General features: G+C 40.8%; 1 protein-coding gene across 2 annotated transcripts in view; it reads left to right on the top strand.

Moving 5' to 3' along the window:
- The first annotated feature begins 546 nt into the window (after nucleotides 1-546).
- The window catches only part of chd8 (chromodomain helicase DNA binding protein 8), a 30,891-nt gene continuing 8,454 nt past the window's right edge, over nucleotides 547-22,983 (top strand). Inside the window, exons 1-28 of one of the 2 annotated variants that reach the window (XM_072688267.1) lie at nucleotides 547-634; nucleotides 1,705-1,925; nucleotides 4,562-5,602; nucleotides 7,682-7,954; nucleotides 9,029-9,145; nucleotides 9,340-9,815; nucleotides 10,206-10,320; nucleotides 11,168-11,377; nucleotides 11,745-11,813; nucleotides 11,907-11,962; nucleotides 12,529-12,646; nucleotides 12,755-12,838; nucleotides 12,967-13,104; nucleotides 14,350-14,471; nucleotides 15,828-16,071; nucleotides 16,222-16,398; nucleotides 16,814-16,957; nucleotides 17,051-17,149; nucleotides 17,305-17,464; nucleotides 17,639-17,849; nucleotides 18,125-18,320; nucleotides 19,878-20,048; nucleotides 20,227-20,517; nucleotides 20,695-20,915; nucleotides 21,063-21,265; nucleotides 21,616-21,772; nucleotides 22,005-22,094; nucleotides 22,185-22,288. In XM_072688267.1, the coding sequence (XP_072544368.1) occupies nucleotides 4,628-5,602; nucleotides 7,682-7,954; nucleotides 9,029-9,145; nucleotides 9,340-9,815; nucleotides 10,206-10,320; nucleotides 11,168-11,377; nucleotides 11,745-11,813; nucleotides 11,907-11,962; nucleotides 12,529-12,646; nucleotides 12,755-12,838; nucleotides 12,967-13,104; nucleotides 14,350-14,471; nucleotides 15,828-16,071; nucleotides 16,222-16,398; nucleotides 16,814-16,957; nucleotides 17,051-17,149; nucleotides 17,305-17,464; nucleotides 17,639-17,849; nucleotides 18,125-18,320; nucleotides 19,878-20,048; nucleotides 20,227-20,517; nucleotides 20,695-20,915; nucleotides 21,063-21,265; nucleotides 21,616-21,772; nucleotides 22,005-22,094; nucleotides 22,185-22,288 (5,221 nt within the window). In that variant the 5' untranslated portion in view covers nucleotides 547-634; nucleotides 1,705-1,925; nucleotides 4,562-4,627. The remainder of the gene's footprint in view (nucleotides 635-1,704; nucleotides 1,926-4,561; nucleotides 5,603-7,681; nucleotides 7,955-9,028; nucleotides 9,146-9,339; nucleotides 9,816-10,205; nucleotides 10,321-11,167; nucleotides 11,378-11,744; nucleotides 11,814-11,906; nucleotides 11,963-12,528; nucleotides 12,647-12,754; nucleotides 12,839-12,966; nucleotides 13,105-14,349; nucleotides 14,472-15,827; nucleotides 16,072-16,221; nucleotides 16,399-16,813; nucleotides 16,958-17,050; nucleotides 17,150-17,304; nucleotides 17,465-17,638; nucleotides 17,850-18,124; nucleotides 18,321-19,877; nucleotides 20,049-20,226; nucleotides 20,518-20,694; nucleotides 20,916-21,062; nucleotides 21,266-21,615; nucleotides 21,773-22,004; nucleotides 22,095-22,184; nucleotides 22,289-22,983) is intronic. The other variant, XM_072688268.1, reaches the window with a different exon arrangement.

Genomic DNA, 22,983 nt, shown 5'->3' with positions numbered 1-22,983 from the left:
TCCATTCCACCTTAAATTAACGTAATGCTTCCCTATTTAAGGTGGAACGTTACATCAGAAAACAAACGCAAGAACGAGAAGCCAATCTGCTGTTTATTTGAACTATTTAAATGTGTCATTTATAGTAAAAACATCAGATCTAGGAAAAAGGCTAAATGATGAGCATAAGCCAGAATGTGCTGCGCTATTTAAGGTGGAACGGAAAAAAATAAACTACAAGAAAAAGCATCTCAAGCTACGTGATGACAAACGGGGGATTCGCTGCATGTGCTCACATTTGACTGCCATCGCCGTAAATTCTAACAAGCAAGAGGGCTCGGGAAAGCCCCACTGATACCAAGTAGGCCGCATTGACTGCCTCGTCAACCGAACTACCCTCCCTGACCGATCTCGATTAATGGAGCCCGCCCTGTAATTCCGCACGCCGCGATGACGAGCGTGTGCTCGAGCCAGTGAAGCAGCTCCTCACCGCCGGGCCCAGGCTCCGCTGGCCAATCAGAGCGGGCCGGAGGGGGATAGGGGAAGCGCCTTCGACTTGCTGCTGGCGAGAAAGATAGTTCCTGCTCTACGCTGGCCGTTTCCTGTAATCGTACAGTGTTGTGAGACGGAGAAAGCCATGTGTGTCGATGCAAAGGTAAATTTAGCACACCGAAATTATTACAGAGAAAGTTAGACGAGTGAACGGTAGCGTTTTAGTGGCTGTTTTACCCGAAAAACCGGCCTTGCTCAGCCGAAACAGCTTTGCGGCCTTGCCCATGTCTATACGTACTCAGGCTATGGTTTTTGTAGCACGTTGCCTTTGGTTTGGTCCGGTTTGTTGATGCGAGGGGGATTGAAAGAGAGTCCGAACGAGAGTGATGAAAGTAAATGATGGAGACTTGTATTTTACGCCAGTGATGAATGGAAGCAACATATAATCTTCCCACTCACACTTTTCTCCTACATGCAGCAGTATGAATGGCCATTGAATGTAGCCATAGCTAACATTAATAGGATGGTGCTGCATAGTGTACGTTTAGCAGCAGCAGCAACCCCATTTCTGAACTTTTGGCTTCCTTTCGAGCTCGTAACTTGCTTGTAACTTACTTTAGTTCTATTATTCAGGCTACAGATCATATAGTTTTAGCCATTTTACTAGTTGCTACCTGTTTCGTTATGATACATTGGCCTTGTTGCCATCTGTCATTGATTTCATGTTAAAGAGCACATGTCTTACATTTTCTTCATTTGTTCTTAATGCTTATGTAGGCTTTATTATTTGGATTTTTGACTTGACTTTTCTGAACATGATCTGGTCACCCTTTAGCCCTTAGAATTGACCATGCTGTTTTTGGTACTACTCCTTTAAAACTGATATGCAAATGCAGTCTGTTTTAATTGGTTGGTGGAAATATCCCTACTTTATTATGCAGTTTAATTATGCACTTAATATATGGTAAGTGTGAGCCTCCTTCAAAGAGCAGTCAACTAGTTGGGATGTCAGTGTGAATAGAAGGGGCAGAACGGCTGTAGGTTCAATAGGCGGATGTATGTAAATGAGTGGATTTTAGTGACATCACAAAAACAGCCGATTCATTCATTCTTTTAATGTATCTCATGGTTTATATTCTGTGTTTAACCAAACATATTTGAACAGATGTGTCTTTTATAAATAAATTCTAGCATGTGACTTGTGCTTACTTACATTTGTGTCGCATTTTTCAGCAGAGTCTCGCGTTCCTTCTTTAGGGCATCAAAAGACGTTCTTGGTGAAGGGCTCTAAGGAGAGAGGACAGAAGCGATTTCCGAGAGTAAAGGCCAGGGAAGAGGGTGAGGTGAACAGGAGGACCCTCTTTTCCTTCGCCTCGCTCCTCATCACGTTCCAGCTGACCCCTGCCATCCACTTCTGGGTCAATGACTGGACGGCTCGGTTCGCCAACTTGACCGTAAGTTTATTACTACTGAGGCATGCACCACACCATGTTAAAGTGGGCAAAAATATATGATGAGAATGAATGTTGTGGGGTTTGTTTTTTTATGATACACAGTATATCGCGGCAATGTGTTTTTCGCCACAAAATGCCCCAGTAGTCAAGTCTAATTAACAGAATTTAACACTTGCTTCAGATACAGTCAATGAGCCAAGACATGTTTGGTATCTGACGTGCTAGGCTAACAAGGCTAGCCAACACTGGACTTAGACTGTCACCAATCACATCTCTGTTACTACACGACTAAAAAAAAAAAATGTCTCTCAACATCACTGAAACACATCCAGATCTTCATTTGCTTAGCACAGACAAATCGATGTGGTCTCATGAGTAATCATTCCAATTTTAGCAATTTTTTTTATATTTCATTAAGGTCAGTCTATGATGGTTTACTGAATCTTTTTTTTTTCATATATAACTTTGTTTATGTAGCTTTTCAGGCGTGTTTTTGCCAGTTGAGTGGAAGTGTGTTTTCACATGTATGTTAGCCTAGTACCTCTCGGAAACTGAAGAAGCAAATGCTGGACACCAAACCTGTCTTGGCTGGTCAACTGCCTTTGGGGGTGCACAGTGAATTGGCTTCAGCTGTTATATCTACTAAAATGAAGTTCTGTAAAAGTGAGAACAGTGATAGTGGACTGAAATATACCTTGGAGAAATCGTTCATTTATTTTCGCTTAAAAAATCAGCACAATGTGTCATTTGACCAGGGCTGCCCAAATTTGTCACCAAGAATGTATGTAATGCCGCCACCTATGGTGTGAAAGTATGTCATCGACTAGCATCTGTAACCAAGCACGGGAGTAGACATAAGCACTGCCATTTGTTAGGTGTTAGCAAAGTGTATTTTGTATTTTACACACATTTTATAATCCCTTTTCGCTCTTTGTCAAATCCTTCTCAAGACAGGATCTAGTGAAGCATTGGCTATTGAACTGATTGACGCATCACAGTAAGGCTAGTAACTACAGAATAGACCTTTCTGTCAGAGGCGGGCCTAAAAACACAAGCTGGCAGTCATGTACTGCTGTTTCTGTAATGTTTGTGTTGTATGTATTTTCATGTTGAATGTATTAGTTTGATGAGCTAGTGTCTAGTTATGTTTGCTAGGCTTGTTGTCAACAATATGAGGCTCTTCCACACCACTGATACCTGATCTGCCAGGTAGCCAAGCGTGAGCAACCAGACTGCTAAAAAACACTTTTCGTTTTAATACATGAATGTTGTAACAAAAAGGTGCGACAGAGCACCTTCATGATAACCAGCTGTAAAAACAGTAAATAAAGGCTACCCCAGGAATCAAGCTCCTACACCACACACTCGCTTAGCATCCTACATCCTCTCACTTTTGTCACTTGAGAATGAATGCAGATTGAAATAGGGCGGTTTTAGCATGGCCACGCACAGTTGCTTAGAACAAGACATTTAACACTACTGAAGCTTACAGAAAGAAGCGCCGCTCTCTGAGAGAAACCTTATTCAGTGGGTGGGTCGTGTTGCTGCAGTGCATCAGTCACCTTGTTCAGTAGCCAAAGATTCGGAGTCCTGCCCTCATGTCATATTGGGGCAAAAGCTCACTTTTGAATTGGGAGAGAGAGAGACTGTGTTTTTATGTGTTACAAATACAAAATAAATACATTAACTACCCAAACCATAGATATAGAATTCTAATTTTAATGAACCAAGTAAAACTACAATGACATTAAGAGATCGGGCTTGTTTATATCCACTACCTCAGGAACAAATTGGGAGATCCAACGGACTAGATGGTTTTCATTTTCGTGAAACATGGCTAAAAGATCTAGCATCTAGGTCATTAATCTAAACAGGCTAACGGTGGGTTATTTGCACTTATTTGATGTATACTGGATTAACAGTTGTGATGGCTCTTCTTGGGGGTGGACGATATCATTTTTATCGAGATACAAGCATGTCCCAGACAAAGTGATGTGATGAGGAATGTTAAAAGACCCTTATGTCACTAATTTGATGATAATATAATAGCTTAATTACGCACCTTTACACTACTACCTGTCGAAGCCCTCTTGGTGTGTATGGAGGTGTCATTATTGACATATTGGGGATCGCATGCACTGCAGTCTTTTCCTAGACAATAGATGCCGCTATAAGCTATATAGCCTCGAGCTTGCCTCGGCCACGAGAACAGAACAGCGTGCCTAGCTAAAATAAACATAAGTGAATACTATGTTTTATGATAAGTTGATAATGTGATTATCATGGATATTGTGTTAAACGCTGAGCAGTTGCACATTTTATTACTGAGTGTAATTAGTGCTGTTCAGTTAGATGCAGGGCAGCATAACACAAATCATAGTACTCCGTGTTGGAGAGTGTTTGAAGAGTTTTTAAGAATCTTTTTTTACCATATTGCCCATATCTGGCTTTCATATAATATAGAAATTGAGCTCAATCCAGCTGGACAAGCATTTGTCCGTTTATTACTGTGGGCTTACACATGCAGTAAAGCATCCATATTTCTGAATTCATTCAGACTTCTTAATTTTGATTTCTAAAGTGTCTTTTGCTTTCTCCTTTTTCTCTGTCTGTGGAATGCTGTGTCCGGTGGTCAGTCTTCATAACGACGTGGGGCTGGGCCTTTCATTTGCATTCCCGTTTTTCATAAACCGTTTGACAAGATGGCTGATCCCATCATGGACCTATTTGACGACACGCCACTGTTCAACCTGGACTCCCTGCCGGAGGATGCATTCTCTCAGGGCTCTTCAGACCCTGTTGAGGAAGCGCTAAAGTTGGCCCTTGGCCAGGTAGATCCCACCGTAGACCCTGCTTCAGTCCCCGCCTCAGACCCCAGCGCCCCTGTCCTTAGTAACCCTGCCCCAGCTCAAGTAGCGGCCACAGAACCTCTTCCTTCCGTACTCCTCCAGACACAGCAGACGACCCAGGTCTCCCTCACGCAGGCGGTGTCCGTTGCACCCGCCCCAGTTACCGTTCAGGCAGTGCCTCAGACCACCCTTCCTGTGGCCAGTAGCAGCGGTGCCTCGACCGCGGTACTGCTGAGCTCCCCCTTGGCTGTGCCTGTGTCTGGGGCTCAGGTCACCACACAGCAGCTGCAACCCCAGCAGCTCACTGCGGTCACGCAACAGACTGCCGGTCAGACGGCCCCTAAAATAGTTATCCTGAAGGGCCCTCAGGGTCAGGCCCAGGTGCTACAGAGTGTTGGGGGAAATGCAGGCTCGCCAGGGAAGCTCACCATCGCCCGAGTCCTGACGGGCACGCCTCTGAGGCCCGGAATGTCTATTGTTTCGGGTGGGACGGTGTTAAACGCCACACAGTCTGCACAGGGACAGGTGAAGGTCGGGACTGGCGTTCAAAGACTGGTGCAGACGCCCAACGGACCAGTCAAGCAGGTGCTGATGACTTCATTGCCCCAGACGCAAACGCAGGTGCAGATTCCAGCACAGACGCAGCTCACGCAGTCGCAGGTGCAGCAGCTGCAGCTCCAAGCACAGCCAGCACAGGTGCAGACGCAAGTCCAGTTGCAGACGCAGGCCCCAGTGCAGGCGCAAGCCCAAGGACAGGCTGCTCCTGCTGCTGGGGCTACAGCAGCGGTTCGACCACAAGGCGTCACTTTGTCCACAGTCCCACAACAGGTGAGTCTTTTTCTTTTATAAACAATGTGCACTACATAGGGGGTATTTGAGACTTAGCCGTAGTGTTGCACACAAAATGATTGTTCACAAGAGTTCCACAAAACAAATGAGCCAAATCTTGAAAATCTAAAGATTGTGTTTGCAGGTACTAAAGGTGCTGTGATTGGACTGAGGGGACAAAAGTTTTGGAATGGGCTGTTCCTTAACCATATTAGCATACTGTTATAGTGGGTCTCATGGTACAGGTGTGGTCCTTTACATAGTAAAGCTTAAGTATTTTGGTTAGAGGTTTAGACTGTACAGCAATGAGCCAAAACATTATGACTAATAAAATGAATATACCTAATGTTGATACTTGTGCAATATAAATCGCTCCAATCCACAGACATGGACTTACAAGGCATATAAAGGGATCCTATGGTATTGGGCATAAGGGTGTAAGAACATATTTATGTATCACATTTAAAACATTGTCGAACTCAAGCCTGTGAATTCCCATGCAGAACTGCACAGTAAATTGTGTGCGTGTTGTTAGGGAGTAGTGTTTGCTAGCTCTCCTGATACTCACTGTCATGGGCTGAGTGATGCACTTTCGAAGGGGGGTCTGGTTAGCAACATTAAAAGCACACAGCGCATGGAACAGTGATTCCAACACTGTCTATAATGCAGCTGTGAGTCAGGTCTGTATTGAATTGCAGTGTGCTGCGACTTTGCATAATGCTGCAGCAGCTGGCGAAATATGAATCTGACCAGCTCTCAGGATTTGGCCAGTCGCAATAATTGTATCACAATATATGGATTTGACCTCAATATTGTCCATTTTGTTCACTTGGTGAGGGGAGCTCATTAACATGGATGATGCGGGATGCCGTCTTTTTTTCAAATTTTTTTTTTTTTTCATGTAAGGATATTATAGGATATATATTTAATTGTAACCCCTGTATCATGATGCGTGTCGCATCGCCAGGTTCTTGCCAATACACAGCCCTACTGCTGATGTAAAATTGTATATTAACTTATATTAATATACTTATGTTAATATAAAACTTCTGAGGATCGGAACTGGATTGGGCTTGAAGTAACCGATACCTGATCCATTAAAATATGTCTGGATCCGCTAAATCTGATTAGGATGTGCATAAATTTGTCTGATCTCGACCTTGTTTGTTAATGTAGTTTCAGGCTAAGAACGTTATGCTGTAAGTTTGTACCCACTTGACATTGGACTGTGTGTAATGTAGCCCATTTTGTTTTTAGCACTGTAAGAAGAACATTTGTATTTGTAACTGTATAATTGTTCCTGAGCCTCGCTAAATGCTGTTGCTGATCTCTCTGCAAGGTGTGTGGTTTGCTATCTCAGAGATTGTAGGCTAGCTTTCAGCCAAGCATGGCCCCTGCTTAGTTTTCTGGATTTAGCTTCCTCGCACGATATGGTCCGGTTTGTTTTTGAGGAACCCTGACGTGGCAGTTGGTTGAATTAGCTTTTAGCTTAGCTCGGCATTACTGGGGGTTGGTTTTTTTTAACTGTTTGAGTGTAATTTATTTATTTTTTTTCGCTTTTGAGTTTCAGGTGCATGTTTTTTCACTTCCACATTTTGAACTCTCAGTATTGAACTATGTCAAAATAAATGTATTTTTCTATTCCCTGTCTATTAGTTTATGGTTTTTTTATTTTATTTGTTTGATTATTTTTTTTGTTTGTTTTTAAATGGCATCTGAGATTTAAAATTTTCAAATTAGATAAAATAGTAAAAAATTTTTATCATAAATGTAAATGTATGATAATTTATATCTAAATATCGTAAGACTTGTTTTCCATTTAGTCCTGTTTTATGTAAATAATGGCTTATTGTCACCTCTGTTGTCAAAAGACCTATCTTAAATTGCTCCTAATTTGCATTTCATTTATCAGAAAGACTTAATTATTCAATACTAAAATTATTTGCAAATAATATTTTCATTATGTTTTATTTGAATAGTTTTAATACAGAACACAAACTTTTATGTTATGATTGTTCAGTTCTTTAAAGGACAAATCTTTATGTTAAAGTAATTGTGTGGGGGTTGTTTCTGTTTCAGGGTGAGGCGAAGAGAATCACACTGGTGCTACAGCAGCCCTCTCAGGGCGGAGCTGCTCAAGCAGGAGCAGTGACACTTGGCAGCGCTTCAGGGCCTGGGCAGCAAGGCCAGCAGCCAAGGCTGGTGTTGGGCTCTCTGCCGGGGAAGTTGGTCCTTCAGGGGGGCCAGCTGGCAGCTCTTACCCAGGCTAGAACAGGTCAAACAGGGGCACAGCCAAAAGTGCTCACCATCCAGCTGCAGGTGCAGCAGCAGCCCAACCAACAGGGGGCCAAGGTGAGTATAAAGACCTAATGGTCCTGAGTCTGTCTGTTTCTGTGGTTTCTATAGACACTGGCAGTCAAAAAGAATTGCCCCATGCATATATGTTTGCTTAGCAACTATGACACACAGCTCTATACAAAAGTGTGGACACCCCTTAGATTATGTGTTTTTGCTGTGGGGCGGGGGAGCATTTTCCTAAGCGTAAGATCAGAGCGAGGAGCTGCAGTTAAATATATATATGCATTGTGGGTGTAGACTGGATCCTGATTTAACGGTGTGGGAGAGTAAGAGATGTGAAGTCAAGGTGAACTAAATGTTAGCTAGCTAGTACAAGCGGGGATAAATAAGAATAAATACTGTGTAGGAGACAGTTGTATGAAAAAACGTTAGGGGTGGATACTGGATCCTTGTTATTCAGCATGTCACAGGCGTTTCATTAAGACTGCAGGAAATGACAAACTTGCGTATAACACAATATTGTGCTATTAACAAGCGAACTGCAGGGAAAAACTGAGGTGTTCATGTTTTCTCAGTTTTGTAAGATGGAGACAACGACAGGTGCTCTGGTCCCAAAACCAAATGCAGCTTTACCAGTTTAGATGAGGCACTGTGCACAATTTGTGAGACAAAGCCTGCACATTGGACGTCAGCTATAGAGGAGTCATGTCAATGAGTAGACGAAACAACGCACTCGGAGATGCTAAAAGACAAAGCGGGCGAATGCGTCAGTACCACCAAAATAAAACGTTCAGAGCACCATCAGAGTGTTAGGTGGGGTTGGGCATATAGCCCACTCAGGTCCTTTCTAAACCACACAAGACGAACATGTTTTTCTTAGCGCGCAACAAAAACGAAACTCACTCATGTTTATGAAGGAACAGATATGCACACTTTTGTCACTTTTTAATATGTTATGAAAGTTTATTGAAAAGATGGCGATCCAAAGGCAAAACGGTAAACAGGCTAGGGTCGAAGCCGGAGTTGTGGTAACCATAACGGAAGGGCTGAGGCAAAATCAAAAAACAGAAATACTATTATTTTATTATACTACTACTTTATTTATTTTTTGTTTGTTTGTTCTTGCAGTTTCAACTAGTTTCTGGTATGCCCAGTGCTGGTGGCAGCCCCCAGGTGGTTCAGATTTCTCAAGGCCAAGGAGGGCAGAGAGTGGCATTGCCTCTTAAGTTTCTGCTACAACCACAGGTACCAAGTAGAATTCATATCGGTAGTCTCTGCAGGTGTAACTGAATTGATTTGTTCATAAATGTCATTCACAATGATGTGCAGACTGCAAGTTTCATCATTGCTTGTTTGAGCCATTGTTATTGTAGTAAGTTAACATGTCCAGTAAGTACAGTTTTAAAATTTCCTTTCTTTCCACTTCACCTCTCCTAAAGACGAGCTCGGCTTCCGGCACCGGAGGTGCTCTTTCTGTGGTCAAAGTCATCAATACCTCAGCTGGCTCTGCCGCTAGCTCTGGCACCACTGCCGCATTGACGGGGGTACGCGTGGCCAAGGCCCAGGACCCTGTGAAGAAAGTAGAGACCCTGTGCAAGCAAGAGAAAGCCAATCGTATTGTGGCTGAGGCCATCGCTCGGGCCAAAGCTAGGGGTGAGAGGAACATCCCGCGGGTGCTCAACCAAGATGAGCTTCCTGCCGGACAGACCTCCGCCGACCTAGAGGGCGCTGCCACTCCCTCTGGGGCCAAAAAGAAGAGTGGTGGAGCAAGCAAAAAGAAGAGTCCTACCTCGGGTGGCGCAGGGAAAGCTGTGGTCAGCGGGGAGAAGAAGATTAAGGTGAAGGCTGCTGGGTCTGTGGTGGCCGGAGGAGCAGGAGGTGGAGGAAGTAAAAGTAAAAGTAAAACGAAGCCAAAGTAAGTGTGTGTATGTCTGCATAAGGCCGTAATACGAGGGGGGTGGGGGGGGGCATATTTTTATCCTAATGAAATTTCAGTTCCACATTAAATGGTGCAGCAGGTGCCTGAATGTAAGTGCTGCGCCATTTAATGTAGATTGGAACATCAGTAAGGCACCAGCCTGAGCTTCATTCCAGCTCCAGAGTTGAAACCATTGTAGGTGTTGGGGGAGGCCCTGTGGAAGTTATTAATCTATCCCTGGCTGTTATTAGCTGTTATTTTAAGGTAAAATTCAATGTAATGTTTCTTTAAATACGGGTCTGAACATTAAATATGCTAAATGTTCCATTTAAATAAGCGCTAATTTCTTTCACGTCATTCTTCCACCCCCTTTCACCCTTTCTCCAGCACCATTACGCTTGTGGGCATCAAGAAAAGAAAGAGAAATGCATCTTCTGACCATTCAGATGGGGAGCTGAGCCCTCCTGCCTCACCTCGCACACAGGAGGAGGATTTGTCCCAGGTCAGTCTGACAACTGCTAAATGTTACAGTGGGAGCTGGTTAGCATTAGCCTAGCTGGCAAGATGGCAAACTCATCACAGCACAGAACGTGTTTGATTCTGACCAGTTGAGGTACCACTCCAACAATCTGAGGGCAGGGAATACCGAAATGTCACTACCTGCCCACAGATTATCCTAAAACGATAAGAGCTAGTGTTAGTTACACATTTGAATGTGACCCTCATGTCCTGCAACTGCAACAGCAATACCCCTGCACCAAGGCAGGGGATGAGAGATGGGTAGCGACAGTGAGGTTTGAGTCTGTAACCTGCTGATAAAGCTCGCTAACGTTTAGCTAGCATTATCTGAGAATAATAAATAAATTCATTCATAGAAACAGAGAAAAAAACATGGAAAATTCATAAACAGATTCAGTCAGGGCCATTGGCGTGACCGTACCGATTCCCATAGGTGATAAAAACGAACGTTTGAGAGAGCAAGATCGGTTGTTGGAGTGGAAATTTTTGAAAGTCGAAATTTGACATTCTATGGTATTTGGAAATATAGCCGGCTAACTATGCTAATGCTAGGTTACTTAGCAGGTCAAAAGTTCCACACATCACAGTATGGGCTTGGTTCCAGATAAATTTGGAATAGGGCCTTGAACGCGCATAGGCAACTGACTGGTTTTGCAGTGACTGCCGAACTGGAACTTACTTGCAGATGCTCGAACATGGTAGTTCAAAAATACCTAGCATACGATAAATAGTTTTACCTCTTTAACCTCAGTCGACTACTGTTGTTGATTAAAATAAGAGTTTATTAAATTGTGCTGTCTTTTCTGTTTGTGATTCTGACCTCCTGACAGATGAGACGATCTAATCGTCAAGTCAAAAGGAAAAAGTACACCGAGGATTTAGATATTAAAATCACGGACGACGAAGATGAGCAAGACGAGGATGTGGATGTGACCACCCCTGCAGTCTTGACGACGACGACAACAACACACACTCAGCCTGCTGGGGCTGAGCTTCAAGAGCTAGATGGAGATGGCCTTCCCAGCATGCAGTTCTTTGTGGTAACGTTTATTTAAGAATGTAAAAGGAGATACATTTACTGTTTAATTGATTTGATTTAGAAATTTGAATTGTTATTTAAATGAATTAATTGAATTTATTGTTAAAATAAAAGATTAGCCTCCTTACCATTCACTTACTACTTCTGATGTTTCAATATAGTTATTTCTTAGTCGCAGTGGTGTATCTGTTGAGGCATCAAGTCATTAATGAATACAAATGCCTTTAGTTCTCTTAACTGTTTTTATCGTAACAAGTATTGAATTTAAAATGTTTTATTTTTCTATAAAATATTTATTTAATTGTTATATTTGTTAAATATAAGGCACTGGCTTTGATTTTAAGGAAGATTTTATTTGTTTTATTCAGGAAAATCCAAGTGAGGAAGATGCAGCGATTGTGGATAAAGTCTTGGCCATGCGTTTGACCAAAAAGGAGGCAAGTTAGCGTATATGCACCCTATACCTATTTCTGTTCCCATTATAAGAATTGTGTTTTATAAACCAAATCGATATGTGCTCTCTGTCATAGGTGTCTCAAGGACAGTATATCAACGTTGAGGAATTTTTTGTCAAGTACAAAAACTAGTGAGTACTGTGTTGTGTGGGATTTTTTTGTTAGTTTTTAGTTTTTTTCCCCTCAACTTTGCATTATTTGTTTTGTCATATTTTGTGTTGTATATTATATTTTATATATTCTTGCATGTGCATGTTTATATATACTTATATAATCAACTAGTACTGTGTTATGGTGTGGGTTTTTCTTTTTTTTTTTTTTTTTAAACTGAGCCTGGTTTATTGAATTGTATATTATATTTTAAATGCTGTCGGGAAAATAATTAGTTTTTTTTTAATAAATAAATAAGGTATCGATAGAATTGATGAAGTAGAATGAAATAAAGAGTAAAATTCTCAAAGTAAAGGCAGTAAATCACTTTTAATTTGTTGTTTGAAGTTTGTGTATGCTAGAATTTAGTTAAACCCAATTTTATGTTTAGCATAATCATAATTGAATCCAGTCAGGCCTGAAGCATGCGCTGAACTCCGTTATATCATCTCAGTAGTAAATGATTCAAATATTTATTTATTTATTAATTATATATTAAAGTAAAAAAAATAAAAATAAAACCATTTTATTTGTTTGCTATTCTCAGCTCTTACTTACACTGTGAATGGGCCAGTATGGAGCAGCTTGAGAGGGACAAGAGGATTCACCAGAAGCTGAAGCGGTTTAAGACGAAACAAGCTCAAATGAGACGCATCTTCCAGGAGGTAGAAATCCATACATAGTCCAAATAAATGAATGGCTGTGCAACGTGATCCCTCCGTTTCAATAAGAAGACCTTATTTAATTTATTCCTTAAATTCTCTTTATGTAAGGATGAGGAGCCATTCAATCCAGATTACGTAGAAGTGGACCGCATCCTGGATGAATCCAATAGTGTAGACAAAGACAATGGAGAGGTTTGAATTATTAATATTTATTTATTATTTTTAAACTATATGTTGCCCTGGCTAGAGATGTAATGAAAGCCTTAGAATGTACATCTTTGCTTGGAGTTCAGATTTCTGTTCCATGTTCTTTTCCATAGCCGGTGGTGTACTACCTAGTGAAGTGGTGCTCACTGCCCTACGAAGATGCCACCTGGGAGCTGAAGGAAGATGTAGACGAGGGAAAGGTGGAGGAGTTTAGGAAGATCCAGAGCCGTCAACCAAGACTCAAGAGAACTGTGAGTTAATGGCCGATGCTAGGTTCTTGTTTTTTTTTTTTTTTTTTTACATCAGCCCTTATCATCTCTACTTAATGCTCATTGCTTTATCTTTTGACTTGACCACAACTACTCTAATGAAGGACTTCTGAAGACAGTAATTAGAGGATCAAGGATTGGTTAAGGTTGAAGCTGGGGTCTGTAGGAATGTGGATGTGGTCTGTGGTAGATGCGGCATGGGCAATAATATGATATTTATTGTTGTGATTACAGGATAACACAGTATGTCAACACAGCATATCATGGATGGTGTCAGTACTTGAAGGACATTGGCCAGCCGCATGTTTAATTACATGAGTGTACAATTGGTGAATATTAATGAAATTAGCGAATATTGATTAAAAATCATTTGTAGTTTTTATACTGCTGAGCTTGTGTCTTGGCTGGAAAAAGCAACACCTCATGTATAGTCAGTTTCTTGTATTGTGAAGGGAAGATGTATAAGGTATTTTGACAATGACTGACGTGATGGTTCTTCAAAAGTAACTCTATTGTAACTTAGGTCGGGATCTCGAAGTTATTCTTTATCTAGTTCGATATTATTAGAAGTACATTTATTTATTTATTTTTGTTATTGCCTAGTCCAATCTGGGACACCATTTCCTAACATCAAGTGACGTGATGGACAATCGCAAAACAAGAACACGCCTATTATAACCCAGTGAACTGTGCCCTTCTATATGATGTGAGGCGCTGTTTCTGATGGACACCCTACTTCTATTTTTAACATTACATTGCATCGCACTGATGTTTCTCCTCAACAAATACAGGCATCACCATGTAGTTAAACTAGGCAAACACTGAACCAAGCACTTGAGGTAGGACACAGAGCTGTAAGAACCTTCCTATGTTTTTATAAGAATATTTGAAGTATAGTTTCAGAGTTATTTCAGCTATCGTTTGCTGAAACCTGCTGATGTTGCGTTTTAAATGTGTTACCCGTGTTCTGTGTCACTAAAATATGAACGAACAGTTCAGTAAAAGAACTACCTTCCAGCAGGTTTCAACACCAACCTAAATCAAACACCCCAGGCAGTCTGTGAAGGACTTCTAAAGGCAGTAATTAGTTGAATCAGGTGGGGGAGGATTAGGGTTGGATCCAAAGTCTTCAATGAATGTTGTTTGTTTTTTTACTGTCACTGGTCACATGCCTACACATCAGTGGCAGTTGAGCTTCATGTACTAACTGTATGTACTTACTATTAGCCCCGGCCACCTGCAAGCTCCTGGAAGAAGCTGGAGCAGTCCAGAGAGTACCGTAGTGGAAACACCCTCCGAGAATACCAGCTAGAGGGAGTAAACTGGCTGCTCTTTAACTGGTATAACAGGTACCTCTACACATATGGATAACACTCCATAATATCAATATGTATGGTTTTCATGTACAGAAAAAAACATTCGGGCCATGAATTAATTCTTTGTGTGTTTATATGTGGAGAAATAGTTGTCTGATCATTGGGCGTCAAGGAGACTCCGAAAAGAGACTCAAATTTTATTGTGTTAATATTTCAACTAAATGTAAAAAGTGTACACCTCTTAAAGACAGTATATATTTGGAAATGAAAAGAATATTGCAACAACAAATATAAGGAATGACATAGAATTAACAGAATTTAAGATCATATGAGAGGCTTTTATTTATAATTGCAATCGAATTTTAGCCCCATTGCAAATTAGGGTTATTGGCTGATATTTCAATTGATATTGATATTTCAATAAACCAGTTGAACTAGAAAAATTTAAATAGTTCAACACAACTAATAGAATAAGTGGTTTAAGTTGGAATTATCCAATTCCCTAAATAGAATCCTTAAAAAAAAAAAAAGCACACATTTGCATATAAGGCATATGAAGGGCAAGATGGATATATCAATGATATATAAATGACTCTTGTTTGAAGTTTAGCCCCCATTGCGAATTAGGTTTATTAACAATCTTTAAGCTGTTCAATAATCTATTCAAACAAGAACAGATTAAATTGGTTTATTGCATTATAAAGTTTATTAATAAACTTTATTAGCAGTAGGGGCTTGAATAATATTGATCGTGGCTATTGAGGAGTATGATGAGCTTCTGTATTTAACTTATCACTCGTCACTAATAGTTTTCTTTATCAGTAGTAATTAATTGAAGTATTAGTGTCAATTGGTTACAAAGTTTACTCGTGTTAATCACAAGTTAAAATGCTAGCTGGCACGTCCTTGAATTTTTAGGCGGAAGAACAAATAAATGTGTGGTATGTCTAATAAACTGGCTAGGGGATACAGAAGCTTTAGAGAACATTCTTTAACAACTTGTAAGAAATACAGAAAACAACTGTATAAAAAAAATAGATGGATCAGTCATTGGGCTAGAGCTGTGTGTGTGTGTGTGTGTGTGTGTGAAAGAGAAATAGAAAGATATTAGGGAAGGGTAAAAGAGTAAAAGTTTTCAGATTTAATCCATATTTCAGCATTAAATAAATGTAATGTACCCTCTGAGCTCAACAGTAGCGACACTGTGTTTACGTTACTAAATAACCGCTAATACATCACTATCCTCTGTAAAGAGGGCGACCTATGTAAGGAAGCTGGGGCCAAACCTTTTTTTTTTATATATATAATTTTTTTTGAGAAATTTACTTAGAATTTATCTACACCAGTCTTTCCCAATTTTTACTTTCTGTTCATGTATTTCTTTTTTAGACAGAACTGTATTCTGGCAGATGAAATGGGTCTGGGGAAAACCATCCAGTCGATTGCATTGCTGTCTGAAGTGTTTTCTGCTGGGGTCCAGGGGCCCTTCCTTATCATTGCCCCTCTGTCAACAATCACTAACTGGGAACGAGAGTTCTGTACGTGGACCGAAATGAATGCTATAGTCTATCATGGCAGCCTGGCCAGCCGACAAATGATCCAGCAGTATGAGATGTATTGTAAAGATGAAAAGGTATGTCTGTGCTATTTTATGTATCCTTTTTTTTTGTATGGCAGTGGTCGGTAGCCAGCACACAGTGACTGTGTGCCTGCATGTAACAGAAAACAGATGTTCTTAACCACTGGAAGTGACAATAACGGTGTATGCTTCCCCACTCTCTAGGATCACCTGATTCCAGGAGCGTACAAGTTTGATGCTCTCATCACAACCTTTGAAATGGTTCTGTCTGACTGCCCGGAGCTGAGGGAGATCTACTGGCGCTGTGTGATCATCGATGAGGCTCACCGCTTGAAGAACAGAAACTGCAAGCTACTAGACAGCCTGAAGATGCTGAATGTGGTGAGTGTTTAACCAATTTAATCAGTTTTCAAAAACTGCACTGATGAAGGGTCTTGTGTGGAGATTTGCTGGACGTTTAGAGGTTAGAAGTTGTAGACGTTGTTAAATGATTAAAAATGGATGTATTGCACACAGGAATTTCTGATATGGTCCAGTCTATCTAGTGTGCATATTTTAAGTGCAGTCAGTGTGTGATGTGGTGCCATAAATGGGCATGATCAACAGCCTATAAGCGGTTTGGTGTGTGTTTAGGGGAGGCAGTGTTTCATTGCATGAGCATATCTCTCTAGTTTCAGTATTTCTTGCATGAATTTAAGCAGCTGTAATGTATTGCTCAGACATTATTTGCTTAAGGACCTCAATGCACTTTTTAAATCTCCCTTCTCACTGGTTTCTCCAAACCACCCCATTCCAGGAGCACAAAGTGCTTCTGACTGGCACCCCTCTGCAGAACACCGTGGAGGAGCTGTTCAGTTTGCTGCACTTCCTGGAGCCTGCCCAGTTTCCCTCAGAAACTGAATTCCTGCGTGAATTTGGAGATCTCAAAACGGAGGAGCAGGTACATGTCCCTGCCTGCATTGCCTCATTCAGTGCACTGTAATAGGAGCTCGAACACATGTTAATGTACGCTTTACCTTTCTGGTCATTTCAGGTGCAGAAACTGCAGGCTATTCTAAAACCCATGATGCTGCGCAGACTGAAGGAGGATGTGGAGAAGAACCTGGCACCAAAACAGGAGACCATCATTGAGGTATGTAAAAGAGGATGTGAAAATCCTGAGATTCTGCCTTTTTGTTGGCATTTAACGAAACAAAAGCATAGTGTACAGGTAGATGTAGATCATTTGAGTGTCTATTTATTGTTTTTTGAAATATAAAAAAAAATGCTGGGTTATGTCTCCTTAAGGTGGAGTTGACTGATGTGCAGAAGAAGTATTACCGTGCCATTCTGGAGCGCAACTTCAGCTTCTTGAGCATGGGAGCAAATTCCAACAGCAACGTCCCCAATCTCCTTAACACCATGATGGAGCTTCGCAAGTGCTGTAACCACCCTTACCTAATCACAGGTCTGTCACACTACCACTGTTGCAGAGCGGTTTAAGTAGAACTTCAACAGAACAAGACATTGAATTGATGTCATTATCACAACACTCATCCACAAATATCTCCTATTTTATTCCTTTGAATTTTTATTTATTTATTTTATATATATATATATATATATTTTTTTTTTATTCCAGGTGCAGAAGAAAAGATCGTGGCTGAGCTGAGGGCAGTGTACGACCCCTCAGCTCCAGACTTCCACCTTCAGGCCCTGGTGCGATCAGCGGGGAAACTGGTCCTGCTTGATAAATTGCTGCCTCGCCTTAAGGCTGGTGGACACAAAGTGCTTATCTTCTCTCAGATGGTGCGCTGCCTCGATATCCTGGAGGACTACCTCATCCATAAAAGGTTTTTAAAAATAAATAAATCAATAAAACAAGCAAACAAAGAATATTAGAAAACATGTTTATTTATGTATGAACATGGTTTAAACCTGAACCTGAAATTTTAACAGATATGGGCAAAAGTATTGGGACACCTCATTCATGGTTTTGCAAGCATTGAAGTCTAGTTTATTGGCAGTACTTTTCTATGTAGCTGAATGCACTCTCTTAAAATGGGTGTCTATAAACATTTGCACGTAAAGTAAAGCTGTTCATTTATTATTTGTTTTATTTTGCCAGATATCTCTATGAACGCATTGATGGTCGGGTAAGAGGAAACCTTCGTCAGGCGGCCATAGATCGCTTTAGTAAGTTGGACTCCGACCGCTTTGTCTTCCTGCTGTGTACCCGAGCTGGAGGCCTAGGTATTAACCTGACTGCTGCAGACACCTGTGTCATATTTGACTCGGATTGGAACCCGCAAAACGACCTTCAGGTGAGAGTCTCTTCTCCTGTTTGGTTAAATAGATTTCTCTGCTGTGGTTACAAACCCAAGTATATTAAAATGAATAAAAGCTTTCCAGTTCAGTAAAGATATTCCAGATAATTGGATTTGCTGTGACGAGTTAATGCTTCTTTTTGTATAGTGCAGCCTTAGCAGAACTAGAAACGGTCAGTAAGTTGGCCTAGATTAGGGCTGTACGTGACTCAGAATTGTCATTTAAATTGGATTTAAGCCATTCAGTACTAAGACTATTCAGTTATCATTTCCATATAAGAATGTTTTTGAGCATTAAAAAAAAGCAATAAAACAGATGCTATGTATGACTACTGTTTAAGTTACTGACATTTATTGTCGGGCTGTCATATGGATTTGTGGAATATTGAGACCAATTGCAGCATGCATTTATGGTTAAAATATTAACATAGGCTCCTCTAGCCTAGATTTTTTTTTTATTTTTTTATTCTAGGTTAAACATTCAATTTGCTTCTCAACAGGATCAACCAACTTCTTTAAACATAAACTCACAAACTAAATTAACAAAAGAAACCAATCAAAAAAGGAATCAATATTAGATGTTAGGCCTGACAGAAATGAGCTTTGAATCAATTTCTCATCTTTTACAGGTTTTGTAGGCAACTGTATTTTTCATTAAATACAAATAAATCCTTGATGTAAACAAAAATAAATAAATAAATAAATCTAAACATGTGATTTAGATTCTAAAATATTTGAGAGAGTCTTCAGTCTCTTTTTCCTGCACAACATATATCTAATAGGTCTAAAGCGAAAGAGGCCTAGCTTATATTAATCACAAGGAGAGCTCAGCAGAGATATACATAACACATAGTTTGAACATTTGGATAATTCATCATTTGTAGTTGTACTAATACAGGCTTGTACAGTAAAGGTTAGGCTGTCAGGTCTCTGGTGCAGAGTAGATAGAACCTGCAGTACAAGATCAATAGATCAACACGAGAAAGTGTGCATAGACAATAAGTACAAAAATGTACAAATGTGCATGTGCAAATGTGTGCACGGGGCTAGAGTTACTGTACTAATAGTAACTTAATAGAATGTCTGCCTACAACAAATTACCCAAATCCTTCTGTGATGTGTCTTAAGGTGGAAGGAGTTACAAAAGTACTACCACTTTGAACCACATACTTAAGGCATGCTGTTTCCCATTTTCAGCTAGATGGTGAATGGAAAAGACTATGTATGTGGTCTATGTGGCGAAAGCAACTGGTTACCACATTCATTGTTTTTATGATAACTGTCAAAATAGCTCATATATATATATATATATATATATATATATATATATATATATATATATATATATATATATATATATATATATATATATATATATCTTATTATTATATCTTATTATTATTTGACAATAGGTTTGGTTCTAATGGATACAGAGTTAGAAAATGGCTCCTGTTTATAGGATATGAACTACATGAGTCAAACCCAGTACAGCACTTCAGCCAGTAAATTGAGTGTTTAATGTGTGGTGCCTCTCATGTACTCTCCTCCTTCCAGGCCCAAGCACGTTGTCATCGTATCGGCCAGTCTAAGGCAGTGAAGGTGTATCGTCTGATCACCAGAAACTCCTATGAACGGGAGATGTTGGACAAAGCCAGTCTGAAACTGGGTCTGGACAGAGCTGTGCTTCAAAGCATGAGTGGCAGTAAGGACAGTAATGTAAACGGGGTAAGACCACTGGCCATGCAGCAGATATTCTGTAAATGTTGTCTCTTTTTTTTTTTTTTTTTTTTTTTTTTTTTTTTTTTTTTTTTTTTTTCTTTTCTTTTCTTTTCTTTTCTTCAAGTCAGATTTTGGCAATATATGGCTTTCAGAAATCCAACAAAACCAACTTTGATTTATCTAGATCCAACAGTTCTCCAAGAAGGAAATCGAAGATTTGCTGCGGAAAGGAGCTTATGCTGCCATCATGGATGAGAATGATGAGGGCAGCCGGTTCTGTGAAGAGGACATTGACCAGATCCTCCAGAGGAGAGCCACCACCATCACCATTGAGAGTGAGGGCAAGGGATCGACCTTCTCCAAGGCCAGCTTTGTGGCATCTGAAAACAGAACAGACATTGCTCTGGATGACCCAGAATTTTGGCAAAAGTGGGCCAAGAAAGCAGACATAGACCTGGACAGCATCAACAGAAAGGTAGGCTATTGGCTGGGGGAGGGGTTCTCCTTAGTTTCCTCCCAAGGTTAGTCTATCTTAATTCCAGACCTTTTTTTGAGGCCAAGGCCAAGTTCCGTCTGTGTCCAACATATGGTAAATATATGGTTGTCCTGTCTTATCTCACATTCTTCTGCCGCTTTCTTCCCGCCTCTGTAGAATACCCTTGTGATTGATACGCCAAGAGTGCGGAAGCAGACACGGCAGTTTTCCTCTCTGCGTGGGGAAGGTGGTGACCTTTCAGACATGGACAGCGATGAAGAGTATCCACCCCACAATTCCAGACAGGCCCGTGCATCCCGGCGCTCTGAGCGCCAGTCTGGGGGAGGCTACGGTCGCACTGACTGCTTCAGAGTGGAGAAACACCTGCTGGTCTATGGGTACTTTTTTTTTTTTTTTATGCTTCACTGACTTTAAAAAACGGTTCTAAAAATGTTATTTCGACTCTGCTGTTCAGGTATTGTTCAGTTTCATCAGCGTTGTTTTTTTCCGCCGTAGTTTTTACAGTCTTTTCTCTATTTCTCTAGCTGGGGCCGCTGGCGGGACATCCTCAGTCATGCTCGGTGCAAGCGTCGCCTCGGGGAGAAGGATGTGGAGACCATCTGCAGGGTCATCTTGGTCTTCTGTCTGCTGCATTACCGTGGAGATGAGAACATTAAGAGCTTCATATGGGAGCTCATCACTCCACCAGAGAATGGTCAAGAACCACATTCTCTTCTGAACCACTCTGGTATGTATATCCGAGCTTCAGACTGTGCCAAAGCTTGAAGTAATTGAATTTTTGAATGCATTCATTAGGAGGAGTGACCATATATGGACACACACATAGTAAAGAGTTTCCAGTTTATTAGATACTCCGGCCTGGTATCTGAGAACAGGCAGGTTCCAGAAGGATTGGTTAACGTTCCAGGAATGTTATTAGAATGTTTCTCACATAGTATTTCCAGTTAAGCAAACACTAACATTATGGAAATGTTTGCTTGGCATTAAGGCTGGAAATGGGGTGTTGTGTGGAGCAACACACAATATATAATTATAGTGATGGACATTTTGTTAATGACGTTTGAATATTTTTTGTAGGTCTGTCAATTCCGGTGCCTCGTGGCAGGAAGGGGAAAAGGGTGAAGGCTCAGAGCTCTTTCGATGTCCAGAAGGTTGAGTGGATCCGCAAGTACAACCCTGACACACTTCTACTGGACGACAGTTACCGCAAACATCTCAAACACCAGTGTAACAAGTATGCTTACCCTCTTGCTGTCTGCTAATACAAAACACTTGATGTAGTCGATCTTGTTTGAAATTTTGGGCATCATTAGCTAGTCACGGAACTATGAGGATTTGACGCTGTAGACTTTTTTTCAGGCTATTAGTACATTAATTTGCTATTTCCAAACTCTGAATGAATGTGAACACTAACATTACCTTTCACGTCTAGGTTTTTAAAACTACCTTCTCTCTCTGCCTCCCAGGGTATTGCTGCGAGTACGTATGCTGTATTATCTGAAACAGGAGGTTATCGGGGATCATTCAGATGCTGTGCTGAGAGGAGTTGATGGCAGGTCTGACACAATAGTACATTTCATGTCTAGAAATTTGGTCACATATCTTCTGCCCACACATGCTTATGTTTGACTTGTTGTGTTATGCAGGGACATTGATATTTGGCTACCTGAAATGGAACAGCAGGATGTTCCATCAGCATGGTGGGATGCAGAAGCTGACCGTTGCTTGCTTATTGGTGTCTTCAAACATGGTGAGTCAACTCTTGTGCTTTTTGTTTACTGTATTTATCCTTTTTTATTTTTTATTAGCATGGCTAAAATGTCATGAATGCATAAATGTGTGAAATGTAGAACTTGTCAATGAAGCCACCTGGATAAGCACAGGAAGCTACAAATGTATTAAAATTAAAGAAATGTACAATAGGGAGCAATAAAGCCATCACATATAAGTTGGAGCAACATCTGTTCTATGCCATCTGTTGTTGGAAGTCCCATAGAGTATAATTGGTATTACTCTTCCTGGGTGGGTAGAATCTCTCTTCCATTATTCATTTACATTCATGCCATTTAGTTGATCATCTTATCCAGAGTGATCTAGCATTAGGCAAGTTGCCCAGGGACTTTTTTTTTTTTGTTTGGTGTAACATGGTGTGCTTGCTTGGCCTGAGAATCGAGGCACAGTCTGCCACAAGAAAGATGGGGAGTTGACCACTGCGCTACATCAACTGCTGCAGCGTGATGCTAGTCAGTGCGGGCATCTCTTAGATTTAGTAAACCGTATTGGTGATTAACATTAACCTCTCTAGAGTGTTCAGCTGTCCAGTGTTGCATTAGCGTCAGTTTGGCTGGTTGGCTGGCTTTATTCGTATTTGGTGGTGGACAGGGGTTAGCATGGGCACTTTAACTGGTCTGCAGCTACATAACAAAGGGTGCTATGTGTTATGGT

The sequence above is a fragment of the Salminus brasiliensis genome, chromosome 9 (genome assembly GCF_030463535.1).
Source record: "Salminus brasiliensis chromosome 9, fSalBra1.hap2, whole genome shotgun sequence".
NCBI lineage: Eukaryota > Metazoa > Chordata > Actinopteri > Characiformes > Bryconidae > Salminus > Salminus brasiliensis.
The sequence above is the reverse complement of the archived record's forward strand: the minus strand, read 5'-3'. Positions and strand labels throughout refer to the sequence as shown.